At 52.2% G+C, this 12,013-nt stretch overlaps 2 protein-coding genes across 2 annotated transcripts; one reads left to right on the top strand and one right to left on the bottom strand.

Annotated features, from left to right (window-relative positions):
• Positions 1 to 357: 357 nt before the first annotated feature.
• Positions 358 to 4,244, top strand: nosip (nitric oxide synthase interacting protein; the record flags this gene model as incomplete). Its single annotated transcript, XM_084462985.1, is given in 5 exon segments — positions 358 to 429; positions 431 to 475; positions 626 to 696; positions 3,606 to 3,714; positions 4,173 to 4,244. Coding segments are annotated over 5 exon segments (369 nt in total), but the record flags the coding sequence as incomplete, so codon positions are not given.
• Positions 4,245 to 4,464: 220 nt separating this feature from the next.
• On the bottom strand, positions 4,465 to 11,775 carry LOC311329102 (calumenin-A-like; the record flags this gene model as incomplete). Its single annotated transcript, XM_084462986.1, has 5 exons — positions 4,465 to 5,230; positions 9,720 to 9,827; positions 10,434 to 10,525; positions 11,119 to 11,179; positions 11,584 to 11,775. The coding sequence occupies 5 exons, from the start codon at positions 11,773 to 11,775 to the stop codon at positions 5,123 to 5,125; spliced, it is 561 nt and encodes a 186-aa protein (XP_084319112.1). The 3' UTR covers positions 4,465 to 5,122.
• Between the last annotated feature and the right edge of the window lie 238 nt (positions 11,776 to 12,013).

Consider the following 12,013-nt stretch of genomic DNA (forward strand, 5'->3'; position numbering starts at 1 on the left):
GGGTGAGAGAGAGAGAGGGAGAGAAAGAGAGAGAGAGAGAGGTAAACATGTAGAAGAGGGAAAGTTGGGTGAAGATGGGAGTAGGGAGGGAGGGATGGATTATTTTCTACATACAGGTGTACTCAAAACCTGTTGTGACATTTTCATGTTCTGATCTGTTTATGTGACACACCTGAGTCGTCTGGTAGCCAGTAATGTAGGAGAAAAGTCTGGCACGCTGAAGAAAAAAATGTTGTCGTTCTCTCTCTCTCTCTTTCTGTCTTCTCTTCCTCCTTCACTTTCTCTCTCCCTTACGTATTTCCCCCCCCTTTCTCACAACTCTCTCTCTCTCCCCCCCCCCCCCCCCTCTCGTCCCAGAGTAAGGCGGTGTTCTGCCCCATGTCGGGGCGGTCTCTGAGGATGAACGAGCTCGTCGCCGTGCGCTTCACCCCTGCTGGACCCCAGTCTGGACCGCGTGGCGCTGCTCACACGCCAGGTCGGCAGGAAGGGGACTCCTTATATAAACACACGCCACGCTGTACACATGGAAACACAGGCCTAAGTGGTGCCCTCCTATCTTGTAATTGTATTGGTCAGCGAGCGGTTGGTATCAGTGTCTCAGACTTGTCCCCCCCCCCCCCCCCAGGAGAGGTACGTGTGCGCTGTGACCAAGGACACGCTGGGCAACAGCGTCCCCTGCTCCGTTCTGCGGCCCTCGTGAGTACCCGCCCCTAGTACCCGCCATGTCCCCCCTGGGACCCCCTAGTACCCCCCATGTCCCCCTGGGACCCCCTAGTACCCCCATGTCCCCCTGGGACCCCCTAGTACCCCCATGTCCCCCTGGGACCCCCCTAGTACCCCCATGTCCCCCTGGGACCCCCCCTAGTACCCACCATGTCCCCCTGGGACACCCTAGTACCCCCATGTCCCCCTGGGACACCCTAGTACCCCCATGTCCCCCTGGACCCCCCTAGTACCCACCATGTCCCCTGGGACACCCTAGTACACCCATGTCCCCCTGGGACACCCTAGTACCCGCCCCTAGTACCCCATGTCCCCCTGGGACCCCCCTAGTACCAACCATGTCCCCCTGGGACCCCCCTAGTACCCCCATGTCCCCCTGGACACCCTAGTACCCCCATGTCCCCCCTGGGACCCCCCTAGTACCCCCCGAGTCCCCCTGGGACCCCCCCCTAGTACCCACCATGACCCCCTGGGACCCCCCTAGTACCCACCATGTCCCCTGGGGACCCCCTAGTTCCCCCCTGCTCCCCCCTGGGACCCCCCTAGTACCCCCCTGTCCCCCTGGGACCCCCCTAGTACCCCCATGTCCCCCTGGGACCCCCCTAGTACCCCCATGTCCCCCTGGGACCCCCCTAGTACCCCCATGTCCCCTGGGACCCCCCTAGTACCCCCATGTCCCGTGGGACCCCCCTAGTACACCCATGTCCCCCTGGGACCCCCTAGTACCCCCATGTCCTCCTGGGACTCCCTAGTACCCCCATGTCCTCCTGGACCCCCTAGTACCCCCATGTCCCCCCTGGGACCCCCTAGTACCCCCCATGTCCCCCTGGGACCCCCCTAGTACCCGCCATGTCCCCCTGGGACCCCCCTAGTACCCCCATGTCCCCCTGGGACCCCCTAGTACCCCCCATGTCCCCCTGGGACCCCCCCTAGTACCCACCATGTCCCCTGGGACTCCCTAGTACCCCCCATGTCCCCCTGGGACCCCCCCTAGTACCCCCATGTCCCCTAGTACCCACCATGGTCCCCCCTGGGACCCCCTAGTACCCCCATGTCCCCCTGGGACCCCCCTAGTACCCCCATGTCCCCCTGGGACCCCCTAGTACCCACCATGCCCCCCTGGGACCCCCTAGTACCCCCATGTCCCCCTGGGACCCCCCTAGTACCCCCATGTCCCCCTGGACCCCCTAGACCCCCCTGTCCCCCTGGGACCCCCCCTAGTACCCACCATGTCCCCCTGGGACCCCCTAGTACCCACCATGTCCCCCGGGACCCCCTAGTACCCCCCATGTCCCCCTGGGACCCCCTAGTACCCGCCATGTCCCCCTGGGACACCCCTAGTACCCACCATGTCCCCCTGGGACCCCCTAGTACCCCCCATGTCCCCCTGGGACCCCCCTAGTACCCCCATGTCCCCCTGGGACCCCCCTAGTACCCCCCATGTCCCCCTGGGACCCCCTAGTACCCCCATGTCCCCCTGGGACCCCCCTAGTACCCCCATGCCCCCCTGGGACCCCCTAGTACCCACCATGTCCCCCTGGGACCCCCCTAGTACCCCCATGTCCCCCTGGGACCCCCCTAGTACCCACCATGTCCCCCTAGTACCCCCATGTCCCCCTGGGACCCCCTAGTACCCCCCATGTCCCCCTGGGACCCCCCTAGTACCCCCTGGGACCCCCCTAGTACCCCCATGTCCCCCTGGGACCCCCCTAGTACCCCCATGTCCCCCTGGGACCCCCCCTAGTACCCCCATGTCCCCCTGGGACCCCCCTAGTACCCGCCATGTCCCCCTGGGACCCCCCTAGTACCCCCATGTCCCCCTAGTACCCACCATGTCCCCCTGGGACCCCCCTAGTACCCCCATGTCCCCCTAGTACCCCCATGTCCCCCTGGGACCCCCTAGTACCCTCCCTCTCTCCCTCTCTCCCCAGGGGGGGCGGTGGTGACCCTAGTCCTCCTCTCTCTCCCTCTCTCCCCAGGGGGGCGGTGGTGACCCTAGTCCTCCTCTCTCTCCCTCTCTCCCCAGGGGGGCGGTGGTGACCCTAGTCCTCCTTCTCTCTCCCTCTCTCCCCAGGGGGGCGGTGGTGACCCTAGTCCTCCCCTCTCTCCCTCTCTCCCCAGGGGGGCGGTGGTGACCCTAGTCCTCCTTCTCTCTCCCTCTCTCCCCAGGGGGGCGGTGGTGACCCTAGTCCTCCTTCTCTCCCTCTCTCCCCAGGGGGGCGGTGGTGACCCTAGTCCTCCTTCTCTCCCTCTCTCCCCAGGGGGGGCGGTGGTGACCCTAGTCCTCCTTCTCTCTCCCTCTCTCCCCAGGGGGGCGGTGGTGACCCTAGTCCTCCTTCTCTCTCCCTCTCTCCCCAGGGGGGCGGTGGTGACCCTAGTCCTCCTTCTCTCTCCCTCTCTCCCCAGGGGGGCGGTGGTGACCCTAGTCCTCCTTCTCTCCCTCTCTCCCCAGGGGGGCGGTGGTGACCCTAGTCCTCCCCTCTCTCCCTCTCTCCCCAGGGGGGCGGTGGTGACCCTAGTACCCTCCCCTCTCTCCCCAGGGGGGCGGTGGTGACCCTAGTCCTCCCCTCTCTCCCTCTCTCCCCAGGGGGGCGGTGGTGACCCTAGTACCCTCCCCTCTCTCCCCAGGGGGGCGGTGGAGACCCTAGTACCCTCCTCTCTCTCCCTCTCTCCCCAGGGGGGCGGTGGTGACCCAGGAGTGTGTGGAGACCCTAGTACCCTCTTCTCTCCCTCTCTCCCCAGGAGTGTGTGGTGACCCTAGTCCTCCTTCTCTCCCTCTCTCCCCAGGGGGGCGGTGGTGACCCTAGTACCCTCCTTCTCTCCCTCTCTCCCCAGGGGGGCGGTGGTGACCCTAGTCCTCCTCTCTCTCCCTCTCTCCCCAGGGGGGCGGTGGTGACCCAGGAGTGTGTGGAGAAGCTGATCCGGAAGGACATGACTGACCCCATGACCGGGGATAAACTCTCCGAGAGGGACATCATCCCACTGCAGCGGGTAAGTGTGTGTGTGTGTGTGTGTGTGCGTGTGTGTGTGTGTGTGTGTGCGTGTGTGTGTGTGTGTGTTGCTCAATATTATCAATATTGATCAATATTGCTCAATCTCCACCATTATTGGCAGCCGCTGTATTTGCAGGAGAAGATGTTTTCTCTACCCATAACTCCCCTGTTGTCAGGGAGTCAGACGCTATCCCATAACTCCCCTGGTGTGTGTATGTGTGTGTGTGTATTTGCATGTCAGTATGTTGTGTACTTCCTAGTGTGTATTTTGAAAATATGGACCTAAATAAAGTGTGTGTGTGTGTGTGTGTGCGCGCGCGCATGTGATGCCTGCAGAGTGTGATATTACAGTACAGATATTCATATGAACATGTGAGTAGATGGAGAGACGTCCATGTTTGACCCTCTTAGTCTCATATCACTCTTTACTCTCTCATTCCTCTCTTTATCTCTCAGGGCGGAACCGGCTTCGCTGGATCTGGAGTGGGACTCAAAGCTAAAGAGGCTCGCCCTGTGATGATGGTCTGAGGGAGGGAGGGAGAGAGAGAGAGGGAGAGAGTGAGGGAGGGAGGGAGGGAGGGAGAGAGGGAGAGAGGGAGAGAGGGAGAGAGAGAGAGAGAGAGAGAGAGAGAGAGAGAGAGAGAGAGAGAGAGAGGGAGGGGAGGGAGAGAGGGAGAGAGGGAGAGTGGGAGAGAGGGAGAGTGGGAGAGTGGGAGAGTGGGAGAGAGAGAGAGAGAGAGAGAGAGAGGTAAACATGTAGAAGAGGGAAAGTTGGGTGAAGATGGGAGTAGGGAGGGATGGATGGATTCTTTTCTACATACAGGTGTACTCAAAACCTTTGTGACATTTTCATGTTCTGATCTGTTTAATGTCTAAAAAACGTTCTCTTCACGTGGACACTTAGTCTCACACACACACAAACACACACACACAAGACACTTCCAATGAATAATCCTTCAAGATCATGTTTGTGCTTTATTTTATGAAAATAAAAGGGTTTAATTGACTCGTGTGTGTTGTATTTGGTATGGTTGGTAAACATTATTGTTTACAAACAAGCTGTAGTACACTGATGTCCAATACCAAACTAACCCCTAGACCCTAGTTTGACACAGTGTAGTTTATATTTATGACATCTTAATAGAGGACCACGTTATGCCACAATATGTCATTGCAATAATATCACTGTATGTCCAGTTCTTTCCAGATTTCACACACTGACGAGGGCTAGGGGCCATGGCCCTGTCCAAACACTAACAATGTATCCTTACCTCCTCCCTCCCTTCTCTGAGCATTGCTAGATATATACTTGATAGATCAAACTGTGCCCCTCTACCGCTGTGGCAGGGCTAGTTGTGTGAACATCTAAGTTTTCATACAGGACCAAAGGGTTTTGTCGTCAGGGGTCATAGTTCGTCGTGGCCGTTCACCACCAGGCCGCCGTAGTCCGTCAAGGAGCTGGTCTTGATGAAGTCAATTTTCTCCATGATCTCTGAGAGAGAGAGACGGCCGTCCTGAGAGAGGAGAGACGTTGGGGGGGGGGAGGACAGGCGGAGGGGTGGATGGAGAAGTGGAAGAGGTATGGACACAACCAATTAACCAATTAACTTCCAATGACACATTTAGACAGCCACCACGATGGGGTAAGCAGGATCATGAATAACCCTTTAGTACGTGTCTTGAGATCGAAAAGTAAGTGTTTTGCTAATTAACCCCAAATGTGTCGTCATAATGACATTGGAGGAACAGGATAAGCGCCACTCAACCAACAGACCCTCCATGGATCGTTTCAACAGGCAAAACAATTATACCACCTTTTGATTTGAGAAAGGCTGAATATGAATGAGTGATGGGCGTGGAACCGAGTGTCACACACAGACTATTTTTGTCAACTATGCATTGTCTGAAAAGTCAAAAGTCGTGGTTGCTTTTGTGAGTCGTAGTGACTGTTTATATGATTGTGAGAGAGGAAGCGCAATGACAACATTCAAGGTCAAATATCATTTGTAATGCATGCAGTGCGGTGCTGTGATATATGTTCGTTACACTAACACAAAGTTCATACATTTAAAACACATTGATTGGAATGAAGTGCATAACGACAATTAGTATTTTTTTTATTATAAAAACCAACATGGCTTTATTTGATATTCACAGAGAGAAAAATGTTCCACCAGAAAATAGTGTCATTCACTTTTGTCTCCTCCATCCTCGTCCCCTCTGTCCCTCATCCCTTCTTCCCTGTCCCTCATCCCTCCTCATCCCATCCATCCCGTCCACACGGCCGTATACTGTATTACTGTATAGGGCTGGGTTTAAAAAAGCGATTCTGAATCAAATGATTCAGAATCGATTCATGAATCCCAAAATCGATCTTTTATTTAATGAATAAATGAAGGAATGAATAGTTCATTCATTCATTCAATCATTCATTCATTCATTTTTAGAAATCAGTATCGATACCCAGCCCTAGTATTGATGTGTTGCATAACTTGGCAGTCATGTAATTAAGGTTACAGCAAAAGAAAAAAAAAAAAAAGATTTTAGTAACACTAACCGAATCGATATTGAATCGAATCGAATCGTGATAATGGATTCTGAACCTTGTGAATCGGAATCGAATCGATTCTTGAAATTCGACTCGATACCCAGCCCTATTACTGTATGTAATCTGGGGTTACAGCATCTATAAAGTAGCTCATTGACTTCAACTGTGTGTTTACAGTAAGTGTTCTATTGTTTGTTCAGTCCTACATTGTGCATCGTTTTGTCTGAAGGTTTGCATGTGTGCGTGTCTATTGTGTGTGTGTGTGTGTGTGTGTGTGTGTGTGTGTGTGTGTGTTAGAGAAAGAGATGGAACATTTCAGTGACTGAGTGAGTGAGCGTACGCATGTGTATCTATATGTGTAAATAGTGCTTATCTCGGCACTCCTATTGAAATCTGTGTGCTCAAATATGACCTCTACCCTCGCCCTCCCCTGATAAAAACGCATAAACAGAAAACCCTTCCACCCCCACCGCCTCAAACATCATCATAGCGTTCCCCCATGGTGTCTGTATATACCCAGCAAACACAACACCCCTCCCCCTATGACCTTTGAGTGACATCAGAGCTCATCATGTCTCTTGGTCAGATCCTCCCCGTAATTGGTCGCCTGGCTTCCCACGAACATGTTCCAGTTGGCCAGGATTTCCTTCTTGGTTAGTTTTTCATCCTGTCGGGCGTCCAATCACGGAGGCACGTTGCAGATCCCGCCCACCAACATTCATTGAGGTCATGATTATGAGAGAGAGAGAGAGAGAGAGAGAGAGACAAAAAGAGAGAGAAGGAAAATAGAAAGATAACAAGCCAGAGAAGAGCGAGGGATGAAGTGATGAGAGAAAGAGTGAGAGACGAGAGAGAGAGAGAGAGAGAGAAGCTTGTTATTAATTAACAGGTCATTACACCCAATTATTTCCATTACATTGCTGATTAGCCGAGTCATGGCTGACAGGGTGTGCATGGCTGGGGGATGCCAGGCGTGAGGGACCCGATATCCAGCCCCGCCCTGAGTATACAGCCCCGCCCTGAGTATACAGCCCCGCCCTGAGTATACAGCCCCGCCCTGAGTATACAGCCCCGCCCTGAGTATCCAGCCCCGCCCTGAGTATACTGTAGTATACAGCCCCGCCCTGAGTATACTGTAGTATCCAGCCCCGCCCTGAGTATACTGTAGTATACAGCCCCGCCCTGAGTATACTGTAGTATCCAGCCCCGCCCTGAGTATACAGCCCCGCCCTGAGTATACAGCCCCGCCCTGAGTATACAGCCCCGCCCTGAGTATCCAGCCCCGCCCTGAGTATACTGTAGTATACAGCCCCGCCCTGAGTATACTGTAGTATCCAGCCCCGCCCTGAGTATACTGTAGTATCCAGCCCCGCCCTGAGTATACTGTAGTATCCAGCCCCGCCCTGAGTATACTGTAGTATCCAGCCCCGCCCTGAGTATACTGTAGTATCCAGCCCCGCCCTGAGTATACTGTAGTATACAGCCCCGCCCTGAGTATACTGTAGTATCCAGCCCCGCCCTGAGTATACTGTAGTATCCAGCCCCGCCCTGAGTATACTGTAGTATCCAGCCCCACCCTGAGTATACTGTAGTATCCAGCCCCGCCCTGAGTATACAGTAGTATCCAGCCCCGCCCTGAGTATACTGTAGTATCCAGCCCCGCCCTGAGTATACTGTAGTATCCAGCCCCACCCTGAGTATACTGTAGTATCCAGCCCCGCCCTGAGTATACTGTAGTATCCAGCCCCGCCCTGAGTATACTGTAGTATCCAGCCCCACCCTGAGTATACTGTAGTATCCAGCCCCGCCCTGAGTATACAGTAGTATCCAGCCCCGCCCTGAGTATCCATCCCTGAGTATCCATCCCTGAGTATCCATCCCTGAGTATAGTATCCAGCCCTGAGTATCCAGACCTGAGTATCCATCCCTGAGTATAGTATCCATCCCTGAGTATCCATCCCTGAGTATAGTATCCATCCCTGAGTATAGTATCCAGCCCCGCCCTGAGTATCCATCCCTGAGTATCCAGCCCTGAGTATCCAGACCTGAGTATCCAGTCCAGCTAAGCTCTATACACCAAGGTTATTATAGTTAACGAAAACTAACTAAAAAACGAAAACTAGGTGTGAAAAAACATTTTAGTAAACTGAAATAAAAGTAAAAACTAGACTTTACAAAAAAACGATAACTAACTAAAACTGTATTGTGTGTTTACAAAACTAACAAAAATAAACTAAAATTGTAGATAAAATGTCCTTAGTCTTAGTCTTTTTCATTTCATACATAAGCCTAGTATTTTGGGTGGATATTAAATCTTCTGAACTTCTGAGCACACCTGCCCTTTTCTTTATGAATTATATTATTATATTCAAAACGTTCCAATAGGCTATTGTAGTCCTTATTATCACTTTGTTTATGTCCTTCATCCACTCCCTCACGTTATAGCTCCCGTATTATGACCAGACTTGAATATGACGAGATGTAAGAATGGGTTTATATCAGCAGTCCTGATGCAGAACTTTGCGCTTGTGAATAAATATGACAGCGTGTGGATGTTTTATGAACATTTGTCTGTCTGTGCCACATGTTGTCACTGTAACATCATCATCATCGAGACGAAGAGGTCTATTTTTAACCATTTCCGTTCTCCTCACGCAGATATGGGCAAACGTGATTTAGGATAGCTAATAGGCCTACAAATGGACATGTCTGTTTTTACAAAAGAACCACTAAAATATGTTGTACAGTTTAATCTGTAATAATATTCTGAACTCGGATCTGTAATTACATTACATTACATTACAGTCATTTAGCAGACGCTTTTATCCAACGCGACTTACGATAATTGCATTTAACGTAGGAAGAGCCAATGTACTACTACTTGCCAGAACTCACAAGTGCATCTTCTCTCTAAAACAAGTGACTAAGAGCATCATCTAGTGCTGAAGGCAAAGTGCAAGAACAGCAATCTCAAACCACAGCTGCTACGCAGCAACGGATCGGATTGGGTGTTTGGAGGAGGAAGAGGAAGGAGACAAATGATAAATACAAAAGTTCTTACATTTAAAAATACCTTTAAAATAATGTATCTGGCGGCGCCCCGGTAGCTCACCGGGTAAGGCGCGCACCATATGAAGGCTAGTCCTTCGCGCGGCGGACCCGGGTTCGATTCCCGGCTCGGGTCCTGTGCCACATGTCCTCCCCTCTCTCTGGCCAAAGGTGTCACCAACATCTGCCCAACACCTGCCCAACATCTGCCTAACATCTGCCCAACATCTGCCCAACATCTGCCCAACACCTGCCCAACATCTGCCCAACACCTGCCCATCCTGAATCCTCAACAAATGTCCTTAGAACAGTCACATTGTTGTAGGATTGTGTATCGCCCATCATGGAAAACACAGAGTAGAGAGGGTGTGTGTGTGTGTGTGTGTGTTGGTACTGGAAAGGCGTACCTTATCCGTGTCTGTCTCGTGGATGAGGTGCTTGGCCTCGTTGTCGGCGTGGTCGAGATCCCCCGGCAGGATCCAATCAGCCACCTCGCTGTCGTCTAGGACACCGTCCTGAAAACGCCCGAGAGTCGGAAAGCGGACATTTTTGGACGCAACTTGTTCATAGTGTGATTGAGCCCGGATGGTACAGAGAGACGTTAGTTCACGTAAAGACCGTTTCTGTACCCTTTCATAACATATCATCTTGGCGTCTTTTTTTGCAAACAGAACTCATATTTAAATATGAGTGTTCGTGTGATTCATTCTCACCCGCGTCCAGTGCATAGACGACCCTGGTGGAGGGGGTGGTCAAGTTTCTGAATAAGAGTTCTCTCTCTCTCTCTCTCTCCCTCTCTCTCTCTCTCCCTCTCTCTCTCTCCCTCTCTCCCTCTCTCTCACTCTCCCTCTCTCTCTCTCTCCCTCTCTCTCTCTCTCTCACTCTCCCTCCCTCTCTCTCCCTCTCTCTCTCTCACTCTCCCTCTCTCTCTCTCTCTCCCTCCCTCTCCCCCCCCCCTCCCTCTCTCTCTCCGTCTCTCTGTCCATCTCTCATAAATCACTCCATTACACACACAGTTGTAAGAGTTCACATGTCTATAGCTTCATCACCACCAGCCAAACTTTCCCACGATGCTAGACTATCTCCAAGGTGACTCAGAGGTCACAGGTCGCTCGTTTTACCTTGTTGATATCTCTGAACTCCGAGAAGTGTTTCTTCTCATTGAACACCCAGTCTGGCTCCTTCTCTCCGTTCTCTGGCTCAAACATGTCCCCTGAGGAGGACAGGACAGGACAGGTTACATCCTGGGTCCGCGCAGGCGTTCATTACATTACATTACATTACATTACATTACAGTCATTTAGCAGACGCTTTTATCCAAAGCGACTAACAATAATTGCATTTAACGTAGGAAGAGCCAATGTGCTACTACTTGCCAGAACTCACAAGTGCATCTTCTCTCTAAAACAAGTGACTAAGAGCATCATCTAGTGCTGAAGGCAAAGTGCAAGAATAGCAATCGAAAGTACAGTGCAATATAATATAATACAATAAAATACAATAAGTGCTTAGGCGGGAGGATTGTTGTAGTACTTCTTGAAGAGGTGAGTTTTGAGCTTGCGACGAAAGATGGGCAGCGACTCTGCTGTCCTGACGTCAGTGGGCAGTTCGTTCCACCACTGCGGGGCCAGGACAGAGAAGAGCCGTGACCGTGGGGTCAGGACAGAGAAGAGCCGTGACCGTGGGGTCAGGACAGAGAAGAGCCGTGACCGTGTCGATCGACCGCAGGGGCCTCGTTCAAGTGTGCGATCAGGATTCTGGTAGCGAGGACCGTGGGATAATATGATGAAAGGGTGAGAGACTTACCGATGTATTCATTCAAGTCGATCTTTCCATCCCCATTCGTGTCGATGTCTTCTATCGTCTCCTGTAAACAAACACAACGCAGGAAGTTGTTGGATATCCTTGTACGCGAGGTAAACAAGTAGTATTTACTCGCTAACGTCAGTTGGCCGGTCTTGCTACGCTGTACCTACGTACCTTCTTCAGTGGTTGATATTGTACTGTTCTCATTATATTGTCCAGAGTTCTTTGGACTAACTCTGTGTGTGTGTGTGTGTGTGTGTGTGTGTGTGTGTGTGTGTGTGTGTGTGTGTGTGTGTGTGTGTGTGTGTGTGTGTGTGTGTGTGTGTGTGTGTGTGTAACTCATAATCTCTTACTGAATGGAGACCTCCACAACCCTCCTTTCCTACGCTTCCTTCCTTATACATTCCCGGCCTCACATCCTGGCACTTCCAAGCTCCTCCCCTCCCCCCTCCGTCTCTCGCTCACCTGCACGACGACGTCCCTCATGTGGTCGTACTTCTCCGGGTGGAGGAAGGCGGTGAACTCCTGTCTGGTGGCGACGCCGTCGCCGTCGCGGTCGGCCGCTTTGAAGCGCTTCTCGTCTCTGGTCAGCATGGATCTGTACCTGGCCTTGTCGTCCAGGTACGTGTCGTCCTTCTCGTCTGCAGCGGCGGACATTTTAATTGGTTGTAAACCATTGTTTAGCTTCACATCATTCATTTAACACTGATATCTATTGTAGAAAGGGGCGGCCATTTTCTCCAACTCTTGTCTTTCTGGGTGGGATGGAACACTTAAAGTCGCACTGAAATGAAAAAAGCATCCTGTCCCATTTTGGTTCACATAGTCATAGTGTTCATCTATTCAACGATGTATGACAAAAAAAAATACAAAATTCTACTTTTGTTGTAATCTT

This window comes from Borostomias antarcticus (assembly GCF_949987555.1).
Source record: "Borostomias antarcticus genome assembly, contig: scaffold_1052, whole genome shotgun sequence".
NCBI classification, from domain to species: Eukaryota; Metazoa; Chordata; class Actinopteri; order Stomiiformes; family Stomiidae; genus Borostomias; species Borostomias antarcticus.